Here is a 25,786-nt window from a genome sequence, read left to right on the forward strand (position 1 = left end):
GCTGTTTTTTCTAAGACTTCAGCTTGCTGTCCAGTCTCTGACTGGCACTTTGACAGAATTATTAACAAGACAACATAAGTATCCAGACAACTTTTCACAATTCTTACGTATGAACACAGAAATCCTGGCTGCTACAAGTAATCTTCCACCAACTTTATACAGTGCAGAAGAAATGAGAGAACAAGTAAGACGTAGGGAAGTCAGCTACGTGAAGTAAATTAGCACACATTTCCACCTTTGGAGTGAGGCTAGTTTGCCACTTCCTGAAGCCATTTAGAACACGAGGTTGTCCAGTATAACCTAGAACCATTTGCTGATGGGCTTTAGAAGAGAGTAAATGCTCCTCAAAAAGACAGGAACTGTGTTTGTTACTATCATAGCTCGTACGAGAAGTCATAATCCCAAGAACAGTTTGGGCGTTTTTGGTGTTCCAGACCACTGCAGATGGGATCCCTTCCACAACGCACTGCCAGTCATATTGCATGACCAGAAAGCAGTGCTGCAGACTTCAGCACAAGGCATGCATATGGACCAATTGTAGCCAGCAGTAAGAGAGAGTGTCAGCTTGGTTTTGGAGAGAAATATCTATGAAGACACTGACATCATATCAAAGAAAATATTCTTGCTCCCAGTTTGCTGATTTCCTTGGATATATTGGGTCCCACAGTGACGACTTCTCATGTGGAACAAGCTTTAGAGATATCACAGATCTTGGGTCAGGGGCCAGGTAAGTCATCTCTCCTTTTCTGACTTTCACAAACATAACATGCAACTTGAACGGAAGAAAATAAAAAGATGTCACACTCTAAAAACAGACAGGGAATGTGCTAGTCATGTACAGATACGCTTCCTCAGATTGTAGCATGCTGAATCCAAATTAGGGCGTTCTCCCATTGCCTGCAAACACAGTTAAAGTGAACAGGATGGAATGCTAATACGTAACAGTTATTTCCTGCCAAGTTGTTGCAGGCACGTTTGTAAAGCTTTCTGTTTAAGAGTACCAGTCTCTTAAGTCATGCTCTACCCCTCAGAAGTCTGATTGAAGCATTAACATTTCAGAATGAGCTATGATGTTCACTTAAGAAAAAATGTTGACAGCAAATGCTGACCGAACTCTGGTAATGGAAGGACTGGGATATTTCTGATAACCTACATAAATAGGACATATCCCTGGGACACATCCCTAGAGACCTAAGTTTGCCTTACATCCTGCTGCTGGGAAGAAATAAGTAGTCATTCAGAATCTAGAACAGTGAATGCAATGCAAATATACTGGAGTGACTTTTCTAGCCATGAAGGCTGTTATCACACTAAAAAGCTACCAAGTCAGTTCCACCAGGACTTCAAGAGTTTGAGTGACTGCACAAGGTTGACTAAGCCTTTACACTATTTTCCCTTTTTTTTTTTTCTTGAGCCAATCCTGAATATACTACAGTTGCATTTGCCAGTTACAATCCTAAAATAACCCAACCTGACCGAACTGACTCTTCACAGGGAGAGCTCTGGTATCTATCTTCGTTATAGTTAGCTCATATCCTGAGTAAACTCATAAGTAACTGACAGTTGCAAGTAGTTAACAGTCAAGAATTCGAACTGCAAGAATAAGCACTGTTAATGGAGGTTCATTTCTATCATTGTTACTGGCAGACCATAAAAAAGCAAGTTAACCAGCAAACCTTTCCTTTCCCGAAGTAAAAATGATGCAAAGTAATTAACTGTGATTTCATTTGACTAGTCAGTTTCTTGAACACTTTTGTTACCTCTGCTCAGAACGCAGGCTTCATTTGGCCCTCTGCATACTGCAGATATCAAAGCCCCAAGCTATCAAATTAAAATTTGAATTTCAAAATAGATTTCTTGACATAGCTTTTAACACTACCAGGTTTGTGAAGATAACTCCATACATAAAGTAATAAAAGATCAGTTCTCATCCAAAATATTGCTTGAAACAACTTTTGATCACCTAAACCCACATCCTACAAACACATTAAAAACCTCAGTAGCATTAATAAGCTGAAAATTTAAGCTAACACAATGTGCTAGCAGCTGTGTATTTTTCCAGAAAAATAGGCCAAAAATTTTCCAGGGCCTTACCTGTACAATGAAACAAGATCAGTCTCTTATCCCTGATGCTCGTTTTAGCAGCTGCAGTGAGCGTTTAAAACTCAAATAGAAATGGTACCAGAGACAGGTGCTGGCTTTTTGCCCTCCCTTGTTTTTTTTCATACACCACTTACTTTGGTGGGGCTGAAAAACATCCCAAACTCTAACCAGAACCATCACCACAGGTCTGATGAAAGATATGTGATTAAAGATATGTGTAAGACTCTACTCACCCGTTCCTGTCCAGCTGTATCCCAAATTAGGAATTTATGCAGCTCATTTTGATACTGTACAGTCTTGGTCATAAATGAGGCTCTGGAAAAGAAAATAACTTTATGATTTTCAGAATATTAATGCCAAAATATAAATGCTTTCTTCAAACATTAGTACCATGAACGTTTAAAGAAGTTTGTATTTCAACAGAAGTGCTCCTTCCCCCCCCCGCCCCCCCCCCAAACCAAGTAAGATTTTCATATACAAACGTTGAAATTAATTTGAGGAAAAGGGCCCTGTTACAGAAGGACAAAATAGCTACTTAAATTTAAAATAAAGGGGAGCAATTACAAAATGTTTTCCAATGTTAAGTGTTAATCTCCTTCCCATTCCTTAAGCTCAGATGGCTAGCCAAGTAGTATCACTGTCCAAAGTTAGGTGTTCTTTTAAGAAGCCAAATATAAGATGCAACATTCCTACAAATAAAGTCTAACTACAGTTTATTTAAATGCAGGTAACTCAATGTATTTTAGCACAGAGTAAGAGTAAATAAAGTGATAGGAGCATCTGTAGTAAAGCACAGACTTCAATTTCCTTAAAACTAATGAAAATCAGACATCAATTCCTAAACTAGATTCTCACTGAAAACCAAAATATACCAGTACAGTCAATTTGAACAGAATGGCTGTGCTGCACTAATCCACATCACAACTAAACATCCCAAATGGTGGCTGACTCCACTTGAAAGTCTTTGAAAAACTGATGATTTCAATGTGACGAGTGAGCAAGAGCACGAGTGAGAGAGCACACAACTCAGAGACAAGTCGCTTTGGGAATATCTGAACTAGTTACCGTTAACAACTTCTAGTAAGAAAACTGGCAGTATCCCACCTATATTTCCTACTTCCAGTATATTTCCTATCTGCTTCTTCCAGCCAACACCATAACTGCGTGAACAAGATCTATACCCGTTCAAAAAGCTTGTTTAATGATACAAAGAAAGACTAAAAATTCTGCAGGTCCTAGAGATGCAGGAGTGGAAAGTGTCCTCAGCGCTGAGAGTACAAAAGTTCCAGAGTTCTGACAGGGTTTCTACAAGTTACCTATATTCAAATTTGAATCGTGAACTAATCGTGAACACTTATGATGAAGTATGATTGCTTGCATATTCTAAGACAAATAGAAATAGGACAGGAAATGTAAGATTGCATCTCATGAACTCAAAAAGCCAGGAGTAAAAGCTTTACTTCTCAGCTTTCATTTTGTAAGATGCTCTAAAACCTCTCTCTAACCTTCACTTTGCTCTTTCCACCTCCTAGTCTCAATCAGGAGATTAAAGCAAAGTCTAGCAAAAGTTTCAAAAATGAATTTGCTTAGAATGTTTGGGCTGCATCTTACTGGAAACTTCACACAATTCCTGCATTTGGACGAGTTTTGATCCATACTACTATAGCGAAGCACCAACAGTATGAGCTGTTGGACCTCTTAATCATTTTATTAATACTGCTGAAAGATATAGATTTTCAATCCATCACTTCAAGAAACCATATAAATTCCATAACTATCACTAAATTAATGAAAACAAATTAAATCCTGCAAATTATCCTCATTACCGCAATGGTGGGCAACTTCTAAGAGCCCTGTAACGTACTGCATAGCATCTGTCACAGACATTTCACTGGGAAAATGAGTCCATGTCTTATCTTTGGGTTCCTGCCTTCAAATATATAGGTGCTACACAAAAGGGAGGGGAAAAAAGTAATAAAAAAAATCAACCATCACAGAACCAGAAAACTACAAGATGAAAAGAAACAGACTCTGGAAAAAAGACAACGATATTTGATGAAGTTCATTCTAGTCTCAGCCCTTTCACCAGGAAAAATAAAACAAAAAATACTCGAGTTTTCTCCAGAATATAGGACATTCTACTTCACCTAAATAGAAGCATCACAGATCACAGTCTTTGCTCTGCAGATTTATGCAGTCTCACAGACATGCACGGCAACACGTTCTTTTAAAATTTAGAAATTGTGAACAAATTTGACAAGGCTGTAGTTCACACATGAAGGAAGACATAATGCAAATTCCATACTAGGTTACTCAAAGGTTTAACCCAGGTAGTTTAGATGTCTGGCCATATACGTGTAACTATAGAAAAGAGCACCACAGCCAAATAAATAGGTACTCCTCACATTTGCAAAGCTTAAGTTTCTGTTACCATGGCTGGTCACCTACTACTTAGACTTTTTTTTAAAATGAAAAAACCAGGCACTGCATGCACAAGCATGAATGCTAACTCTGGGCTACTGTAGATACCACCTGTATTAGCCAACTATTTAACAGAATAAATTAAAAAAAATAAAACCTTTTTAATTTTTTTAAAGAATCTGGATGATTAGGAATGAAGACAGATTACCAATTTCTCAAACACCTCAGGTAATACAAAAAATAAATTGATCTTTCAGTACTGTCTGTCTCAACAAGGAGGTTTGCTTGTAGTTGTTATTACTGTGTGCAGTAAGTCTTAGCCTTCTGAACAATCTAAGCTGAAGCGTTTAGGACAGCCTGGCCCTCTACTTGAGCAAATAGCAGTCTGGCTACTATCCCCACATCAGTTTCACTGTCCTCCAGAAAAAGAACATCTACTGTAGCTAATTTGACAGTAACTAAAGGTGTTCAAGCCTTGAAGATCTAAGAAAAACAATGTAGCAATCTGTCTTAAAGGCTACCTTTGTTAACAGGGAAATTAAAAAGCATAGTTCCTACAGAATATCTTGCAGTTCAATACCAGTTTTTACACAGAAAAATTGGGGGGTGGAGGGTCTTTGAGGGGGAGGAAGGAAAGAGACAGCAAGGAAACCACATTCTTCAGAAGAGCAGGATGAGACACAGCTAATCTTTATCAACAGAATCTTTTTGGTCAAAGCTGTAGTAGAGGCTGTGTGGCACCTTAGGCAGGAAATTGTATTGACCCCCCACGCTTCTCAGCATCAAGTAAAGTCATGTCCTCCTGTAAGTAAAGAATTGCTTCTGAGCCAAGCAGCGCATAAGACACTTGGAAAACAAAAAGGACAGCAAAAGAAATAAACAGAAGAACTTCCAAACACTCCAAGAATTCCTGATGTTCCCCCTCCTATCTATTTGAAGATTTGAGCTCAATAACATTGCTCCTCTGAGGCTCATCTTTCAAACAAACTTAGCTGTGAGACTGATTGCATTAACAATTTCATCAGTTACTTGAGAGAGCGCGTAACATATCAACGTATAATAATAGAATGAACTGAAAAGAACCTACAACCTGAATTAGTATATTAGCTACCTTTGAAAACCTAGTAAACTTGTTATTGTACTTGACTCTTCAGAAAAAAAACTTCAAAAAATCATGCAGTCACATAATAATCATACTTTGAAATTCAAGAATAGTGCATGACAAAGGCATGTTGTTCTTTAACAGAAGCATCCACAGTAGAATAATTTTAACAGGATTTTATTAGCCACGGTTAGCAACATAAAATGGGTTCAGATCTTACATATGAAAATGGAAGCTGCAGTAGGGCCGAATACACTCCCAGGTTTCCTAAGGTAGCTCAGGAGCTAATTAAGACTGCAGTCATATTTATTACCACATTTAGCTGTCACACACGGAAAAGTCTCGTATGATCTTTTCAGGAGGTGTATAAACATGTTCCGACAATTTAGTCTAATCCTTGAACGAGTCACGTTTACTCTAGTTTCTTACCCTATTGTTGGGTTAATGTTGGGATCAAAGCTATCTTCTACAAATCTCCACACAATACTTGATTTGCCCACACCAGTGTCCTAGAAAAAAAAAACAGAAACAATTGGAAGAGATATTGGTTGCTGTAAACCTTTCATTCTTTTTATCCTCATATCTATTTTTCATGAATAACATGTTCCTGCAGACAATCTCAGAGAACTTTGATCAGATTCTGAAATATTCTGGGTATTAACATATTGTTTACTAGAAAAATGAAAGGTCTCTCTGCTAAGTTGTAGTTCTCCAAACAAAATTGTTATAAAGAAATTTTTATGGAGTATAAAAATCTGCATTCCTGCATTTTATCAGTTATTCAAGCTTTCCTCCCCAAAAGTATACACAAACCAAATTTGAACTAGAGCAGAGAAAGACCTTCTACTACATTTAGTAAAATATAGAGCAACTGAATATTGTACTCCACCTTTGCAAGCCAATCGAGCACATGAAATTATACAACTTCTGACTAATGCTGTCCCACCCTGCATAATGAAAGGCCTGAAGTGTCTTCGTGACACACCTGAAACATGTCTCAAATACACCTTTACAGGTTTATAAATGGTAGAAGAGACTCAACATAAAAATTTCAGGGCACACATGTATTTGTACCACCAAATCAATTATGAAAAAAAGCAAGCAAAAGTAGGCATACTTAGGAGTGAAATAACAGATTACTAGTACTAAGACCATTCTCAATAGCAGTTGGACATTTTAAACTGTCATTTAACTAAGACAGGTGACAACAAACTTTTTGCTTTACATCTACAGAGTAAATAATTTTAAAGAAAAACAGCACAAGTGCTGTTGAAGTTTTACACCATTCATGCATTATCTTGAATCTTCTGTTATAATAAAACTGGGTACAGCATGTACACTTATGTTTATCTTTTCAAATTGTTTTCCTCGCAAAGAACGTGTATGACCTCGGTTCTGTATTTTATAGTGTCTGCAGTCTCAATGAACAAAGCAGATCTCAAAAAGAGAAATTTAGATGCAGTTTCTGGCTCTAGGAGTTCAGGAATCAGTTTTCATAGGTGTTTACTCTCCTCTTCTTACAGGACAAAATACTTTGCAGGCAGAGCCAATTGTAGTTCATAGTTACCCCAAACGTTTTCATAACATGAAGAGCACAGAAACAATTTGCTCTCTGAAGGGCAATGGGGCCATTTACAAGCAGAAGACAATTCTGCCTGTCATACTCTGTACAGCACAGGATTTAGATGTAGAAAACTCCACCTATTCAAAAGGAGACTCTCCAATGAAGTCCTCAGAGCAAACCCAACCCAAGCCAACACATGGCTTTCCCCTGGAATTCCAAAACTCCTACTTCACTTTGCTTGATGTCTCCTCCTTCCACTACCTGCTCCACTTAATGCACTTTCAAAGGCTACGCATGCTGTTAAAAAATAAAAATCAAACACAGAAAAAAAGAAAAAAAAAAAAAGAACAGTTCAAGTTCCCTGCCTCTCTCTCCAGTTTGATTTCAGATGCTTTTATTTATTCCTTTTACGAACTCCAAGGCCGAGGAAGAGGGAAGCACACACTGAGCCTTCGTGCTTCCTCTTTGCTCCTCCTCAGAGGCCAAGGCCGAACGAGGAGGATGAAGAGGAGGACATCTCCCCATAAAAACGCCTCTCTCCCCGCAGCGGCCTGTCCGTCCCCCCGACCGCTCTCCTCCAGGGACCAGGGCCGGGGAGCCGGGGCCCAGCACTCGCTCTGGGAGTGAAGGGCCCCAGGCTCAGCCCCAGCAGCCAACACCAGTCCAGAGAGCCCCTCAGCAGGGTGGGCAAGGGCAGACAGCCCCCTGCCCTGCCTCCTCCCCTCCCTGCCTCCCCCTGCCCGCGCCCCGCGCCACTTACCCCCAGCAGGCAAACTTTCAGCTCCCTCAGAGCCATGGTCGGGCAGGCTGCGCCTTCAACGAGCGCCGGAGACGCGGCCCAGAACGATCATAGCCCCTTCCCCGCTCGCAGACGGACACACAGACAGCCAGACGCCAGCGCGGGCAGCCCCCCGCCTCCCCGCCCCTCAGCTACGGGCGGATCTCGCCCCTCAGCCGCCGCGGCCCGGCCGCCATTTTGGGCGGCCCGCCGCCGTCACCTGACTGCAGCCCCAGCGGGGCGGCCGCGCTTCTCCTCCCTCTGAGGAAAGGGACGGGGGGCGTTTAGGGGCGATTCTCCCCCCTCCGGGAGCTGCTGTTTGTTCAGCCGGTCGCGTTCTCGGCCGTGCGGGGGCAGGAAGCACAGGCGGCTCCTCCCTGCGCCCTCCTCCTCCGCCTCCTCCTCGCCCATGTCCATTCCAAGATGGCCGGTAAGTGGGGCCGGCGGCCGGGGGGCGCCTCACCCGGGGCACCGCCACGGCCCGGTCCGGCCGCCCTCGCCGCTGCCCCTCCGAAGCCAACCCCCCCGGTGTTTCTCTTTTTGTTTTCTGTTTGTAGGGATCCCTTTGTATTTTGTGGATTTGCAGGATGACTTAGATGATTGTGAGTAACTGTCGTTTTGTTTTTTTATTTTTCCGCTCGCTGCTTGGGCCCCGCTCCCACCCCAGGGTCTGGCCATCGCTCGCTTTTCGCTCTCCGCTTTTTCAGTTCGCGACAGTAAGAGCTGGGGCTGTGCGGAGCCTCGCAGGGCGAGCTGAAGGCTCCTCCGTGGCTCTGGGGCAGCGCGGGGGCTGACAGGGCCCTTCCCTCGTCCTCCTCGGCTTTTCGGCCTCTCAGCCCTGACACTCGCAGCCGTGCCCGCCCGGGCGGCTCTGGGGGCCGGGAACCGCTCGGTGCCCGCCGGGGGCAGCCGCTGTCCTGCGGGGAAGGAGGGCCCGGGGCGAGAGGCCGCTGGCTGTGGGGGCAGCTGGGTGCCCGGGGTCTGTGCGAGCAGTGTCTTGGGCAGGGAACCTCAGGGAGAGAGAAATAGGCTCTGTCCGGCTGCCCCTGAGAGGATTAGCCCGGTGCTGCGGCCTCAGGGGACCGGGGGTTTTGTGGCTGCGAACGGGTGAAGCTTGAGGGGGCTTCGGGGGTGGTTTCAGGCACTGGGGGTTCTGCTGGGCACTCACTGCTGAGGTACAGGCGTTGTTGTGTGTGTGCCCTTCTGAAGCTGGGAATAAACGGAAATAAAAGCTTTTGTGCTCCAGTTGGCTGACATAAGCTAGTGGTTTTAAGTTAAGTACCCTGTTCTCCGTGCTAGGCAAGGCAGTGCCAATTCAGCTGGTACAGTGCAGAGTTTTGTTAGGGGATTAGAGCTGAATGCGGCTCAGACAACTTGAAGGAGCTGTTGCTTAAGGAGATAAATCTGTAGTCGCTAATCATTGAAGTGGTGTTGCTTTGGGAACCAGCTAGGTGTGGGGGGCGGTTTCATTGGCACTTGGGATGCTGGATTGACATTTCCATTAAAAAATGAAAACTGATGCTGGAATTTGGTTCTTGTGAGAGACTCGATTTGTTTACCACAGAAATGTTTGAGAGGGCATTTTACTGTGAGGGTGACAGAGCACTGTAACAGGTTGGTCAGAGATGTTGTGGAATGTCCTTCTCTGGAGATATATCCCCACCTGGATGTCATCATGCACAGCGTGCTCCAGGTGATCCTGCTCGGCAGGGACTTGGACCAGATGATCTTCAGAGGTCCCTTGCAACCTCAACCATTCTGTTATTGTGTAATAGTACATGAAAATGCACAACAGAAGGCTTTTGCTTCCCTGTCTACTGTGAACATTCAAAATTAGGAAGAAAATGATCTTGAGGAACAGCAGGAGGAACATGAGAGTGTAATGGAAGCTAAAGCCTTCCTTTGGAAGGATGTGCAGGGACACTGCCTCTGCAGGCAGGGGATCACCCTGTAGAATTTTGTTAGTTGCTGTTAACTGTTTTTGCTCTCAGTATGTCAGGTTTCAGCATTTCACTAGTAGGTAGCAGAAAAACAAATTAGTTTTTTTTTTTTAACTTCAGTAAGAATTTTTTTTTTGAGATGAAATTACTGGTTAGGTGGTGAGAGCTTTTGTAAGACCTTTTGGTTCATTTTGTGTTTGTGTCTTTTTGCATATTGCAGAACATCTTTGATGTTTTCCTTAGAATTAAATTGTAACTGTGTGTATCTTAATGATTTTAAAGCCTTAATTAAAAAGCATTTTCCTACCTTAATGCTATCTATTTGGAAAGCTAGAAATCTAAAAAGTAAATCAAAATGTGCAAACCTTAGAGGATAATGCTTGAAATGCATGTTTTTAACGTGTAGGGATTTGAAATCATGATAACACTGGAGGAAGTTGCTTAAAAATGGGTACTGAAGGTTATTGCTTGCTGCAGTAAGTAAATGAAAGAAGTCTGTGTCAAGACCTTAAATGACAAAAAGCATGCATGTGTTGAACAGGATTTAAGTGACAAGGAAATTAGGAGATGCATTTCAATGTACTTAGGCTGATTTGAAGGCTGTTTTGCAGAGCTCAGCACATCAATCTCACCTGAGCTCCTCTAATCACAGGAGAGCTGCAGCAGTTGTTGCAGTACCTTAAGACTTGAAAATTCTGAATTCTCTCTGCCCTAATTTTAAAAAAACACAAAAATCCCCTTCATAGTGCTAACGAATGGTTAGCTCTTTGAATTGATTGTGTTTTTCTGAATTGCTCCCAGTTCCTTTTTTTTTTTTTCATCCATGTAATAAAACAAAGATAGTATTGAATTCTGTTTGCTCAGTGTAAAGCACAAACAGCAGAAATAAATGCAAATTTCCCATAATGTTTTATGGATCTTGGCCTTGAACTGGGGGTAGACATCAGTAGGAGTTAAGTGTTCATTCTCCGTTATTTTTCAGTCTTTGGCTGTTCCTTTGAGACTGTTGGTAAAGAATTTGTATGCTAAGTTGATGAATAAGTCTGATGCTTGTATGCAAAACTCTGGTTTGAGTCATGAGGTTAATTTATCTGAACCTTTTTAGTTTTTTTAAAAAGTTTTGCCATAAGTAGTCATTAATAAGCATTTTACATGGGTCACTTAACATTTGTGTAGAAGGAACGATCATTTTTAGGATAAGCATGTAAATAAAGGGAAATATATTTGAAAGCATTATGCAAACCTTGTTTATACTTTAAAAATAACCTTTGATTAAGTTCATGAATTTGGCAATATGGTTAGAATTGGGGTGGTCTTCAATTTCTAATACAGTAGAGTTCAGGAAATCCTATCTAGTTTGAGATATTGTGCTAATCCAATGACTAGTCTCTCGCAAAGAGTTCATGGTGCATTTCAGGAAAAATACAGTCAAATAAGTAACTGGAACTGGATTTTTACTTTCTTAAGTTGATGAAATAGTGTTATCCACAGTGAGGTTCAATTCCACTGAAACAGACAGCCGGGGGGATTCCATTGAATAGGGGGCAAAGCTATCATAAAATCTACCTAAATTAATCAACTACAGTTTGACATTTTGTTTTTGTAGGGTGAGAAAAATAATTAACTCAAATATCTCCCTAATAGAATTAAGAATATGTATTTTAAAATTGGTTTTCCTTCTAAAAACAGTGGAAGAAAAAAAATTATCTAGTTGAGCTCATTAAGTTCATGCATAGTGAACCAGTATTTAATGTTTTTTATTGGAAAAAGTGGTTAGTGATACAGTGATGGTAGCTGGTGATGTTGTATTGCATAGTTAAATTTGGTAACGCTGTAGGTGGTTCTTGTAGGCTGTAAGCAGCTTTTGAGTCTAGGTCAAACTAAGGCATGGCAAATTCAAACTCAGCAGTCTTCAAATAGGTAGAATAGACTAGAATAGAGTTCAGTCAGAATGGACCTGCAGAGATCTTCAAGTCCAACTGCCTGGCCACTTCAGGGCTGACCAAAAGTTCTTGTTTATAGACGGACAAATTGCAAGCTTGTTTGATACCATTGGAGGGAAAATACTGAATGCATGGTTCACCTTTGAAGGAGTATTAGATACATTAGATGTACAAGTTCAACATATTTCTGTAATATATTTTCTAGTGTTCTGTATTTTAAAACTTGTAAGTACCTATAGCTTCTTGTTTTATGGAAGAAAAATTCTTGAGAGAAGGCAAAATGGATTCTTCCATGATTGTTCCTAACTTATGTGCACTGAGTCTGTGTGGAAAAAATTTCAGGTATTTAACTCTCTTCATCCTCAGCATAAGTAGTTTGCTCTGTGTTCCCTCAAGTCCTAGAAGCACTAATGCGTGCTTAGCTAATGTAAATGAATAATAAAACTACTCAGGTAGTGAAGTAAAGAATGTTTATCATGTTTAGAAAATTAGTCCTTGGTATAGTGTTGTAGCCAGATTTATAATTGAGATTTACTTCATTGTTTTTTGACCTGGTAGGAATTCTTCTGAAATATTTGAAGGGACTAATAGTAAAGTGAAATGAGCTCATTTTTAACGAGTGGGCAATAGTGTGGTTAATGGCAAGTATATTGATTTTTATTTTTTTTAAGCCTTAATCTTTGTACAAGAGGTGGCTAGCCTCAAAAATTAGCTAGCATAAGAGTGTCCAATCTATGTGCATTTCAAAAATATATATTGTAACTGCACAGGCATAAGGATGGTCAGAGTTAGGTTTTGGAGGTGGAGAGAGTGTTGCAACGTCCAAAAAGAAATCCACAATCTTACAGTCTGGCTTCCTGCGAGCTTTTGGTGCTACAGTGGGTTACTTCTGGAGCAGGAAGCACTGGGTGCTGCCTCTTCGGGTGCTGTGCTTGGTGGGAGAGTTAGCCCCGGGACAGGTGGATAGATGACCCTTACTAGGGCAGTGTAATGTAAGTTACCTACACTTGTGCAAATAAACCTGACAACTTGAAAAGTATATAAAAAAACAGCCTTGAGAAATGATAATGACCAATTGAATGGAAATAAGGGTGTCATAAGAATCCACAGTCATTTTAAGAAAACCACAAGTAGCTAGCGTATGTTGCTAATCACATAGCTGTGGAGTCACATATCTATGTAAACATTTTCAACAACAACACAAAGTCTAATCTGCCAGTTTTCTTCTGTTTGAATCCTGTTGAATTTATTGACTGGAGCTCAGTGTCTGCAAGAGCGCAGAATTACTGTCTTTTAATTCAAGTAGGTTCCCTGGAAACTGTGTTTTCATAAATGTAGTCTGCTTCTTTTTTTTTTTTTTCCTCCTGAGACCCCCAGGTATAACCTTTTGTCTCGAGTATGTTCAGATGTAGTTTCTTTTTTAAGCACTGTATTTCTGTGGAGGATGTTTTGGCTTCAGTTTGTGTCTGATACTAGGAAACCATGTTTCAGTTGTCTTCATCTCAGGTCTGTAATTTGTCCCAGTAGCTTTTGCTTTCTTTTGTATTGAGGACTGCAGAATAATACATGTGCTGAGAAATATTTCTTTGTTAAGGTAATAAATAACTTCTGCGAGTTTGGAAAACAGTGTCTTCTAGAGATTCAGTCTAAGGATAGAAAGCAAAAACAAAGTATTAAATAATGGGAAATCAATTACAGACATATGAAATCAGATTCTCTTGTAGGGAAAAAAGCTGAGGCTTGGTACCTCTTGGTAATAGAGTATTTTTATATAAAAATGAATTTATAATGGATATTAACACAGTTCATCATGCAGGTCTCAGATTAAGGAGTTCTTCAGAGAAGTGTTGATGATATAAAACTGTAGATAGAGTAAGAGGATAGAGTTGAAACTTAATTATTCTGATTAAGGTACTGCCACTTCAATCCTGAAGAAACTGTTGTATCAGAGACCTTGTAATTACATGCAGACACCATTTAACCCACTGGCAATTTCAGAGTGTATTATGAAATAATGGAGACTTGTCTTTAAGATGTGCAAAACCTTTGTAGTGATTGGGCTGGCACATTGAGCAGGACTGTAAGTTTATTTACCCAGAACACTGAAGATGGGGATGCGCAGCTCTTCACACGCACATTTGCTGATCTTCTGAGTGCATCAAAGGGAAAGGGTATTTCTGTTCTTCCCATTTTACAAACAGAGGAAACTGATGCTATAAATGAAACAAGATTTGGTTTGCTCATTTGTTTAGCCAAAGCTCTGCTGGTTTCTAATATGGAAGCACCGTGTAACTTCCCCTCCCTGAGGACAAGAGGGTTCTGCCTGTAGAGCCGTGGCTTGGAGTGCCTGGGCTTCATTCCTACAGGCAGAGTTCTTACAGCCCATTTGGCTTGTCATTGTGCTTGCAGATTACTGCCAGTTTTGTGCTTTCTTTACCAATTCAAATACCTAATATCGTGTCTGGCCAAGTCAGAAACTGGCTTGTTTTCTGCAGTGGCTGTCACTCTTAGCACATTTGCTGGCCTGAGAGAGACTATTTCTCACATATGAGAAGCTGTGTGGCACCATTTGTACTTACGGAAGATCACGGGTGTTGTGTGATTTGTGTGAGCAAAGCGCACATTATTCAAAGTGTGCTTTGTTGGGAAAGTTGTACACCCAGAGGAGAAGTGTCAGCTACTCCAGTGCAAATTTTTCCTGCAGTTTTAGTTACTGTGTGTGTTCCTGTATCTGTTGCAGAAATGAGATTTTTGTCTGGAAGATTGAGTTGCAGACAGGTTTCTTCAATGCCTTTGCTTTAAGAAATGAGCACATGAAATAATTTGACAGCAAAGTTATATTTCCTATCCCCCTCACAGCCTTATTTTTTTTTGCCTGGAATCTATAATCAAGTGCGTGTTACTGGATTCAGTGCCTGTAAGATTTTGGTGGTGTGGGGTTGGTATAGTAATAGTTAAATACTTAAAATAGTTAAAATTTTACAAATAGAAAAAAGGTTTAGAAAACAGTGGTTTTATTTGGGAAACTCAGTAGTTAAGAACATCTGCAGTAGAACGCACCCAGTATGTCCACAGATAAAGTTTTTTTCTCCAAAGCCACCTGTGTGGTTTGAATGTTTGGGACCCTGTAGTTGCAGTGAGAAAAAATGTGCCTTGGTAACTTTGAAACAGACGCAACTTTGCTGTTTTAAAGCAATATGCTTTTGCATTTTCTATCACTGAAAATTTCAGTTTCTTTTAATGGGACTGATTTTTCCTTTTGAATTTGTCTGTCAGTTTGTGGCATGCAATTCTGTCAGCTGAGCTCTCTTTAATTTTATAGTGTGGTTAGTTCATTCAAATTGCAAAGTAAAATGTATTAAAAGCCAAGGATATTGTGACAGCTGAAACAGGTTACATTTCAGTTACATTTCAAGGCTTGAATTTACTGGTGTATATGCAAGTGTTGCCCTTGAGTTCATTGGGTATAACTAAAGATTTTTTTCTGGTAAGCAGTTTTCAGTGGTATATAAATAGTTTTGCTTTGAAGAATAGCTCTAAAACTAGGTAGAGGTATTGGTATATTTTATATTCCAGCATCTCTTTCTGACTCTTGGGTGATTTTTCTTTTCTTTTGTTTCTCTTCTTGTCTTTCAAGTTGGATTTGAAGATTATGGACCAGACTGTGATAGCATGAGGATAACAGCATTCTTGGACATTCCAGGACAGGATAATTTGACTCCACTGGCTCGTCTAGAAAAATATGCCTTCAGTGATAACGTATTTAACAGGTAAGGTTACAACAATCACACCTGATGGTGATACGAGTTTTACAGCATGGTGGGTCTGGGGGCATTGCTGCTACTTTCATTATTTTGCTAAATGCAAAATCTGTTTGAATAACCGTTATGTAAAATTTCCATTAATAAGTTTTCTTTCTTGTACGTCTAATATCTCCGGACTCAGTCTTCGTTTTTTTGGGGGTGTGGCAAAATTGTATAGCTAGTATGACTGAATATTTAGAGAAGAGCTTGATGTGTGTTTTTTTGGTGTCCATTTCCATTTATTAAGTTCCTCCTGCATCCCACCTTTGTCGTTGACAAGATATCAAGGCAGTTAATCTGTTGTTCTTCCACAGGCAAATTATTGCCAGAGGTCTTTTGGATGTCTTTCGAGATTTCAGTAACAATGAGGAAGACTTCCTGACTGTAATGGAAATAGTAGTCAGACTCTCTGAAGATGCAGGTTTGAATGCATTTATTTTAATTCTTCTAACTCTGGACTGTGGTGATACATGTAAGGGTATTTTATTTGTGTTTACTTTATGAACTGGCAATCTTAGTGGTGATATTTCCTTATGTTTCGAGTCTTTTCATCTTTTTCTATTGTGAAAGCTTTAAAGCAAAACAAAATCCTAGCTTTTTCTTAATGTACTTTTTTAAAAAAAAAATTCAGTTTACTAATGTAGCTTTTACTTCCGTTTCCTTGGTAGAGCCAACTGTACGTACAGAGCTGATGGAACAAATACCTCCAATTGCCATTTTTCTGCAAGAAAGTCGACCAAAATTCCCAACAGCATTTTTTGAATACCTTATGCCCATAGTAGTGAGGTATCTCACAGATGTTAACAATCAGGTAGGTAAAACAGACTATGGGAGTTGAATAGTTGGAAAACTTGCTGTGGTTTGAACTAGAGATATGAGGAACAGAGAATAAATTTCCCGTTAATTGATACCTAGTTATTACATATTTATTGTCTCATGTATTATTTGTATGTATTGATTTGAGCACACTTTGCTAGGGAGGTCTGAATATACATATTTTTACCCTAGTGGATAATGGGAAACTTGTAGGATTTTCCTAATGACATACTGACACAGTCTGTTATTGGAGTTGTAACTTACAGGTCCTGACTTTTACTTCATATTTCGGCTTCTCATCAGGATTTGATTAAAGGGCATCTAACAATTACATTAAAATTTACTGTTTATTACTAATTCCTTTTATTGTTAAAGCTGAGGGTTTTTTCTATTTTTTAACTTGTACCTCTGCGTTCAACGAAGACATGCTTTCTGTAGTTCTCGTGTCACTAAATGATGTTTTTACAGTGATAGACTTTTGTTCTGTTCATTCTTATTACTAGGTCAGAAAGGCAGGTCAAGAAGCACTGCTCATACTGCTGGAACAAGATCTTGTTGCTCAGAGTGACGTTGAAAACAAGGTGTGTCCAATTTTGTTGGACCTCTCTGCTCCTGACAGTGATGATGAGTACAAGGTGGAAGCTGTGAATGTAAGTGAATTCAAAAAACTGAATTTGAAAGAAAGCTCGTATCTTTACTTTTTAGGCTTTTTATTGCTTTTGTTCTCTATTTTTTAGCAGTGCTATTACAAAGCTCTTTTAGAATATATTTATAACAACTTTGTGCAAGACTTAAATAAGCGTAAGAAAGAGGAAATAAAAATTGTACTTGCATTTGTATTGCTTGAGAACTTTACATGAATCATGGAAACTAAACTTTCTATACCAGTATTTCAGTTCCAGTATGTGTTACTAACTAACCTTAATTTTGGAATTAAGGTGTTAATTCTTAAAAGTTCTGAGTATGGGACCTTGTCTTCCTTGTACAAAAATACTACTGTATGTATGCCACGCTGTAAAGTCGTATTGAAAATGAATTTATTAACAAAAGCCAATTCACTGTCTTTTTAATCCAGATAAATAATGTAAAGAAATATTATGTTCAGGAATGGCAGTACAGAATGGTTTTAAATACAGTATGGAATGATTTTAAATAAAAACTACAGTTGTGCTTTGCATAAACAAGTGTACAAAAATATAAATAATCTAGAGTACTGAAATCTATTTGATGGTAGTTCCTTTCTTGCTCTCAGAAGAAATTTCTAAGAGGAGGTTTGGACCACGCTCATAAGTTGTATAATTTTCTTGTCCTTCCTCATATCCCCTTCTTGATTTTAGATAATCTGTAAAATGGCTTCTATGTTGAGCAGAACAACAGTTGAGCACATGCTGCTTCCTCGTTTTTGTGAACTTTGCAGTGATGGGAAATTGTTTCAAGTCCGAAAGGTTGGTGTGTTTTCAACCCTGAAACGCTTCAAAGGAATTTGTATGTACACAGCTATTCAAATGCCTTCTTGAGGAATTTAATCATGGCTTTCACTGATGAAGTTGAAAGAGTCTGGAAGAATAGTTTTAATTTATTGGCGTGGCTTATAGATTCTGTATTTCATTAAAGAACTAGATAACAGTCCTTGGGAAATAGCAGGTTTTGCACCATTTAATAGTATTTCACAACCTATTTTTAAGCCACAGTATTTGGTTCTATGATGCAAACAAACTACCTGCTCTGCTATCTTATTTCAAAACCAGAAATTCAAAAATAGGTATTAGACATTCTTCCTTTTTTAAAACCTGTTGTTCAAAGGAGAAATCTCAGAAGTGTAAGATTCCTTTTAAGTCATGGTCAAGTACAAAGGGAAACTTGTAGCATAAGAAATCTTAAAATAGTTCAGTAGACTTAAGGGTCATGCTGAGCTTCAGCTTGGTCCTTAACATAAGCTGGTGATGTTGGAATTTGACCTGTGTTATAGCATTATAATTCTGTTTTATATTAAATAAATCATACTTTAACACAGGCACATGTTAATTCATTCCAGATTTCAGCTGTGGTTTTTTTGCAACATGGGAATGGGCCTTCTGCATTAATTACAGAATTTGAATATAATGCACTGTAAATGGGACTAACTTGAGACGTTGATTAAACTTTGCTTCAGCAAAGTGCTTAAGCCAGCTTCAGCTATAGCAAAGATAACTCTGTACACCTAAGTCCTGACCCTCATATCATATTTTAATCTGTTTTGTTTTGACAGCTGCTGTTCAAAGTCATTAAGACTTCCAAGTAGGCTTATTAGTCCTTTTTAGTTATTACTGAAGTAGATGACTCTCTTCATAATGCAGAAGCCTTTTCTACTATTGATTTCAAAGGCATATGGTTTATGGAAGCCTGCTCTAATGAGTATTTGTTCAGGATGAGTTAAGGTTACAGGATGTAGTTACATGGCTGAAATTTGAATAGTCAAATGTGCATTTATTACAGGGGTTAAATAATGCATGGTGAAGTTGATGATAAACCTAATGCACTCGAAAGTGTGTTAGCCAGAATATTATTCATGACTTTTTCTATTTCTTAGATTTGTGCAGCTAATTTTGGTGACATTTGTAATGCAGTTGGGCAAGAAGCCACAGAAAGACTTCTGGTAGGTAAAAAATCAAAATCCATTTACAAGACATTATTAAATCTTTTGAACTGATAAATACATAATTCTTCTGTTGTCTTCTCTGTGAAATAATCTGTTTATGTAATTTTTTGAAATGGCTTTATCTAAGGCTTTGAATGTGCTTATATGGCAAAACTGGGATTGAATAGAAATGGAGAATTCTTGTTATGCAAAGCATTTGTAAAATGTAATTGATGGTTCATATGCATACTTTAGAATTACTGACTTTCTCTTTTCCTTGAACTAGATGATCAAATTACAATTTCAGGAAAAATAAGCCATTAATAATACTATTTTTTCCTAGTGTATGTAGCTATACATGAAATCCCATTGAAGGGGAGATATATTTTTCCAGTTTCTTCAGTTAATACATTTTTTTAATCTGTCCCTATTTTATTCTCTTCTTCACTCATTTTATTCTGAGTTCTCATTGTCTCCAGTTTCCAAACAAATACCTTGATAGTAAGTTGCTGCAGCCTTTGCTTAGTTTTTAATTAGTCTTGGTTTTGTTTATTTTTGGCAGATTCCCAAGTTCTTTGAACTTTGTTCTGATAGTGTTTGGGGAATGAGAAAAGCTTGTGCTGAATGCTTTATGGCAGTGTCCTATACTACATCCCCAGAAGTCCGCAGAAGCAAACTATCCCCACTCTTCATCAGTCTTATTAGTGACACTTGTAGATGGGTAAGCAACTCACTCTATAATTGATGTCTTCCCAGGCAGACATGATAATGGACAAGGTGTTTTTTTTTGCTGCGATTAGATTCTTATCTAGTAAAAGCTAATCTTACCTAAAGAGATGATACCTTGTTTTTCTTCTCTTCTGTTACTTAGAATTCCTATCAATGTTTTTTGTAAGTGTATTGTTCTTCTGAGAGTATGTTGCTTGTGTTAAAGATACTAGCTGAAGTATGTAACGATGTCCTTCAAATTTGTACTTAAAAAAAAAAAAAAATCCATGTTTGTTAATATGCTGATACCCTTTGTGTAGGTGTCACTTATTCATAATTGGTAAAACTTGGCATTAAATGAAGCTATTACAGTAACAAACAACTTGGGACCAAACTTTATGTTTCAGTATTAATTCTGTGGGAGTTGCATGAATCCTGAATGTTGTCTTTTTACTGTCCCAGGTTCGTCAGGCAGCTTTTCAGTCTCTTGGCCCCTTTATTTCTACTTTTGCAAACCCTTCGAGTGCTGGTCTTTACATTCGAGAAGATGGGACACTGAGTATCCGACCGTCAACACAAGATGTAAATTCCAATTCCTGTCAACCAAGCAACAATATAACTTTAATTGCCTCTAGTACAAATGCTACATCATCCAGGTAAAATCATAGGAAAGATGTGGTATAGTGGAAGGGAGAAGCAAGAAGGTAATTCCTGTAGTTGCTGCTTAGGGCTACAAATCTTAAGAAAATAGTTCCAGAAAAGGTATGAAAGGTGAGGTCGTGCATGTATGTCTATTTGAGTGTAGCCATGTTATTGAAGTGAAATTGACTTTGACGGCTTGACAGGAAGATAAAGGGAAAACTGTAGAAGTGTAGTGCTAACGTTGTCTTTCTGTGTAGAAAGTAAGCTTCTGTAGTTGATGCTACCTTTTATGAAGTATTTTACTGAACAAGTATTGTTAGAGATACTTTATATGGGTAATTATGTGTATCTGTTATCAGTTCGGAACAACCAATGGAAATCAAGTCAGAGTCATCAACTGAGGAGACTTCAGCTGAAGTGAATACGCCGCTCTCAGTTGAGAACCTGAATAAAGACACGTGGGAAGCAAGTTCAGATTGTTGTACAAATCCTGGAGAAGATCTGTCTAGGTTGTCTCAGGATGACAAAGTTGTTGCTGGTGTGGTTGAAGTCTCTAAGGACAGCAATTTTCCAGGAACGAACTCAAGGCTACGGTCTGCTGAGGATGTGTTTAATACTTTTCTATACTGGCGCCCTCCTCTGCCTGATATAAGTCAGGACCTGGAGTTGCTTCAGTTCAAGACTGAGAAGCACAAAGACAACTGCTCTGTGCCATGTAATAACTGTGTTGCTAGTAGTGAAATAAAAAAAGTTCTAGAAAGCTTACAGGAGCACATAGATGATCCAGATGTTCAAGGTGAGACTGTTACAATAAAAATAACATTCTCTCCCAGAAAGTTTTCTCCTGGCTTTTATAAAAAACCTTGTCTGTATTTTAAATGGTTTGGTATTCATAAGGTGTTAGGACTCACCTGACAAGCCTGTCATACATAGTCAACTGTTTCTCATTCCACTAAGTCTTGAGTATTCTAGTAAATTATCAGTTTTCATCTGCCTGTTTATTCATTCCTTTTTTCTGCATGCAACTGGAGCAATATTTGGCTTCCTTGCTATGCTGTGAGCAGTGTCAGAGTGGCGGTATAGCATATCTAGATGGTAAGCTAGAAAGGCACCAGGACAAATTTTCATGTCTGAGAATGGAAAGGAGTAGAATGAAAGGGGAAGACCTAGAGGTGAAAAATTAAAAATTAAAGTCATGAAAGAAAGCAGAAATTGAAGTGAATGAATGAAAAAAGGAGAAAAGTGCAAATTAGTTTTGGAAAGAAAAGGGAGAGAGTAAAGGCAAGAAGAAAAGAGCAAAAGTGTATTGTGTTCAACTAAAGCAAATGGCAAGATGTTAGCTTGACAGCTATGCAGTGGGAAAATGAATGGTTTGGAGAGACATGGGAGAAAGCAAGAACGTGTCTGTACATCCCCTTTTCATTGTGACTTTAGCTGAACAATCATGCTTCAATTCTCAGAATAAGGAGATGTGGTTATTAATTTTTGTTTCCCTTCTGCTCTGACAGCCAGAGCAGTTTTAAAACAACAAAAGAACCGATAACAGGCATATTTATAAATTCTCCTATCCCCTCATTTCCAAAGTATTCTGATATTCTTCACCTTTAAATTATGCTCTAATGTCTCTATAGTCTTGAGACCGTACTTTCTTTAGGCCTGTGGAGATATAACTACCTCAGTGTTTGCACTCTGACCTCTTAGTAACTTCATGTTCTTAGCAGCAAAGTTTCTCCGAAGTTTATTGGTGATGTAGTGGTAAACCCAACCTCTAGTGTTCTATCCACTTCTGCAGAACAGTTCAGAGGTGGTTTTACTAACTCCCTCCTCTAGCTAGATTGTGGTTGGCTTTTTTTTGAGAAATGTTTTAAATGCACATTATTGCCTTTTCCAGGTAGCTGAAGCAATTCAAGAATATTAATAAAGAATTTGCTTTAATATGTTTGACAATATAAAGAATGAGATGTGAGCCAGTGTACTGTGATACCTCGTGGGGGATTATCAGAAATATATTTGTGGGAGAAATTGATAGAATGCTTCTGCTGAAAATGTTAATGTATCCATGTCATTGCTCTTAATTTATGTGAAGGTTTCATGGAAGAGTAATAGGCCTTTCTAACAGCAAATGTTTACTAATATGTTTTCGTGAAGCTTAGATTTCACTTCTTTTTATCCCTTCAGATTAAGTAACTGTAAGTTTAATGCTTTTAAGTGCAGAAAGGATACTAAATAGTCTCTTGCTTTATACAGCTCAGGTCCAAGTGTTGTCTGCTGCTCTAAGAGCTGCTCAGTTTGATTCTGTTGGGGACTGTGAGACCAAAAAAATGGAAGAGAGCAGTGGCAAACTTCAGAACAAGACCATTTCAGGTGAAACAGCTGTTTCAGATGCTACCCGCAACCAGCTGGAGGAAAACATCCTTTCATCCCCTGCATCCCAGGATGATATCAGCGATGAGTCTGCCCCCAGTATACTGAAAAGCACAGTAAGTGTGCATTGGGCTCCATGACTGAAACGAATTCTTACCAGCTGAAGTAATGCGTGTGTTCATGTAGTCCCTGACATGACTGACCTGCTTCTGATCTGAAGCCATTACTACATTGTAACTATCATATGCTACTTATTTTAAAAAAACAAAATTATTGAGGGCTATTATGTCTGTCTGCACACAGACTGCTTAAGAGTTTTTTTTTTCAGTAGCCTTGTAGTAGTTTTCAGAGGAAACGTATCAAGTACAGTCTCACCTCTTCCTGCAATCAATCTAAAATTAGTCTTTTATCTTCAAGCAGGAGGCTGAATCAGGTGGTGATACCTACACAGTTCCTGGTTACTATTTCGTGACAGTAATGTACAGATAGGAGTAAAAAGAATCATTTGTGCAGTATCTAATGTTGCTGAAGCTAATTGTGAATGATTAAGAAAAAACTTTGACTACAAAGAAAAATTGCACATAAGACCTGTACAAATAGTATAAAAAAAAAAAAACAAACAAAAAATCTGTGATCTTTCAGACTTCCTGTGATTTTGGTCTTTTAAACCTTTTGAGTTTTTTCAAAGGTTTCTGTTGATACTTATTTGGGGAGAGGTTTGTGCTTCGTGATTTGATAGGCTTGGAGCTTCCAGTGGTATTTTCCAAAATAAGTGATGCTTTTATCATGATATTGACTTGGAGTAACTGCTCAGCTGCCTTGTCTAATAGTTAAATTCGTGCCAAGAATAAAAACAATCTAAGAGTATAATAAAAGTTACCACACAAAATCCGAATAAGTTTATTACATTGAATTCTGTTCTAGAAGCAAATCTGTCTGTGATCTTAATAGTTTGTCTTTAGTGTACAGCTGTTGTCTTTTTTGCACTTGTATAAGCACACTGAATAAGGCTTTGCCTGTACAAGGCTTTGTCTCTAAAAGGCTATTTTGTATTTGAATTGCATTGTTCTTACTGTGATGCTTTGAAATAATTGCAAACACTGCTAAGTCTAACTCATTTCACTACCTAGTATGTCCTTTTACAGGATTCAGGGGAACAACACAGAGGAACCAGTGTATTTTTAAAGAAAGAGCAAGAAAATAATCCACCGTTTGAAGATGACAAGTCAAAGTTACAGGTGATTAAAATAGCATCTAACTGCTTTAGTGGAGTAATAGATACAGTTCATCTCATCCTTAATACAGCAATAGGTTTTGCAGTTGATCAGTTACAGAAGGTGAAGAAATGCTCTGGGCATTTAAAGAGAACTATTTTAAATCAGAAAATTAGAAAAGTTATGTTTCTGGTAAACAAGCCTACCTGTTGTCTTTTTGGTGCTTTAGAGGCAATTCATGCAGCAGACGTTAGGAGCTGATGATACTGCTTTGTCATTGGATTTATTGTTTGTTTATAGCAAAGAATAAATTTTCAGTTTGATTTGACGTAGTCTGTTCATGAAGTATTATTTACTGTTCATTGCTGACAGCTCTATCCTAATGGGAGGATAAATAACTACTAATTTGCAGTTTGTAAAGCAAACCCACGAAATGGGTGTCTTGCCACTGTTTTTATTTTGCTCCCAGCTGGTTGGTAGGAAGAGAATACTGCAGCACAACAGGTGTATTTTCTTACTGATCCTAAATTAATGGCAATGTGTGTTGCTGATGTGCTCTCTCTGTAGGATATCATACCTCAACCTTTACTAGACCAGTACTTGTCAATGACTGACCCTGCTCGAGCCCAGACTGTTGATACTGAAATAGCCAAACACTGTGCATATAGTCTTCCTGGGGTGGCCTTAACGCTGGGCAGGCAGAACTGGCACTGCCTGAAAGATACATATGAGACGCTGGCCTCAGATGTACAGGTAAAAAAGAAAAAAAGATGGGGGAAGGGGGGCAAACCACCACCAACAAAACCCCCAAACCAACAATAAAAAAATCTTACAGCTTTCTAATGATAAACCAGAATTGAGATTTTTTAGCTTTTGTTCAGTTTACTTCACTGAAGTTATAACATCATATTCTTCTTTGTGAGGGATTTAAATGTAGAGTAAGAATTTAAAATTCAAGATTTAAATCAGACTTCATAAATGTAATCAACATTTTCTGCTTCTGTGTGGCTTGCTCCATTTCTTCTGCTCTCTCAATCCCTCACATGGGTGGCGTTTAAAAGCCGTGAGTTTTTCCACTTACGGTACCTAATCTGTATCCCTTCTTAAACTGTTTGCAGTGGAAGGTACGCCGGACGCTAGCTTTCTCTATCCATGAACTAGCAGTTATTTTGGGGGATCAGCTAACAGCTGCTGATCTGGTGCCAATTTTCAATGGATTCTTGAAAGATCTAGATGAAGTGCGCATTGGTGTCCTTAAACATCTCTATGACTTCCTAAAGGTAGGAAAGTGTAATTTAATTTCTGAAGATAGTATCTTCAGAGTTTTTTGAGTTTGATCAGCTTTATGCTAGTAATGTTTTTCCTTTAGTTACTTCATGCAGACAAAAGGCGAGAGTATCTTTATCAACTTCAAGAATTTGTGGTGACTGATAACAGCAGGAACTGGAGGTTTCGTTATGAGCTGGCAGAGTACGTAATTTTCTTAATGTCTGATTTTCATGTATATCGCTGACTCAGAAATAGTTTTGTTCAGAAGTTAGTGCACCCTAATTCTGAGCTAAAAGATCACAACCATTCTTTATTAAGGAACTTAATTAGGGAACTTAGCTACTGGCATTTTTTTTAAAATGCAAACTGTGTTGTGATCAACCATGATAGAAACGTCAATGTCTGTCGCATACCAAAATGGAGATCTGGTTTGCATGTAGCTTTTGAAATATGACAGTCTGATAGATACTATTCAGTGAGAGTTCAGGTTTTACTCAGTTCT

The 25,786-nt window shown here is 38.8% G+C and overlaps 2 protein-coding genes across 5 annotated transcripts in view; one reads left to right on the forward strand and one right to left on the reverse strand.

Annotated features, from left to right (window-relative positions):
• RAB22A (RAB22A, member RAS oncogene family) overlaps window positions 1-8,393 on the reverse strand; it is a 21,620-nt gene extending 13,227 nt beyond the window's left edge. Inside the window, exons 1-3 of the mRNA XM_035548414.1 lie at window positions 7,951-8,393; window positions 6,056-6,135; window positions 2,337-2,418 (exon numbers count right to left, since the gene is read on the reverse strand). Coding sequence (XP_035404307.1) covers window positions 2,337-2,418; window positions 6,056-6,135; window positions 7,951-7,986 — 198 coding nt within the window. The 5' untranslated portion in view covers window positions 7,987-8,393. The remainder of the gene's footprint in view (window positions 1-2,336; window positions 2,419-6,055; window positions 6,136-7,950) is intronic.
• LOC118248937 (serine/threonine-protein phosphatase 4 regulatory subunit 1-like) overlaps window positions 8,161-25,786 on the forward strand; it is a 24,380-nt gene continuing 6,754 nt past the window's right edge. The window contains exons 1-16 of one of the 4 annotated variants that reach the window (XM_035548411.2): window positions 8,161-8,398; window positions 8,526-8,570; window positions 15,489-15,621; window positions 15,969-16,075; window positions 16,323-16,465; window positions 16,974-17,120; window positions 17,808-17,915; window positions 19,040-19,105; window positions 19,650-19,808; window positions 20,258-20,451; window positions 20,797-21,233; window positions 22,685-22,917; window positions 23,947-24,039; window positions 24,583-24,768; window positions 25,134-25,295; window positions 25,385-25,485. In XM_035548411.2, coding sequence (XP_035404304.1) covers window positions 8,392-8,398; window positions 8,526-8,570; window positions 15,489-15,621; window positions 15,969-16,075; window positions 16,323-16,465; window positions 16,974-17,120; window positions 17,808-17,915; window positions 19,040-19,105; window positions 19,650-19,808; window positions 20,258-20,451; window positions 20,797-21,233; window positions 22,685-22,917; window positions 23,947-24,039; window positions 24,583-24,768; window positions 25,134-25,295; window positions 25,385-25,485 — 2,321 coding nt within the window. In that variant the 5' untranslated portion in view covers window positions 8,161-8,391. The remainder of the gene's footprint in view (window positions 8,399-8,525; window positions 8,571-15,488; window positions 15,622-15,968; window positions 16,076-16,322; window positions 16,466-16,973; window positions 17,121-17,807; window positions 17,916-19,039; window positions 19,106-19,649; window positions 19,809-20,257; window positions 20,452-20,796; window positions 21,234-22,684; window positions 22,918-23,946; window positions 24,040-24,582; window positions 24,769-25,133; window positions 25,296-25,384; window positions 25,486-25,786) is intronic. The other 3 variants (XM_035548413.2, XM_050713991.1, XM_050713992.1) reach the window with 3 other exon arrangements.

This window comes from Cygnus atratus, chromosome 16 (assembly GCF_013377495.2).
Source record: "Cygnus atratus isolate AKBS03 ecotype Queensland, Australia chromosome 16, CAtr_DNAZoo_HiC_assembly, whole genome shotgun sequence".
Taxonomy (NCBI): Eukaryota; Metazoa; Chordata; class Aves; order Anseriformes; family Anatidae; genus Cygnus; species Cygnus atratus.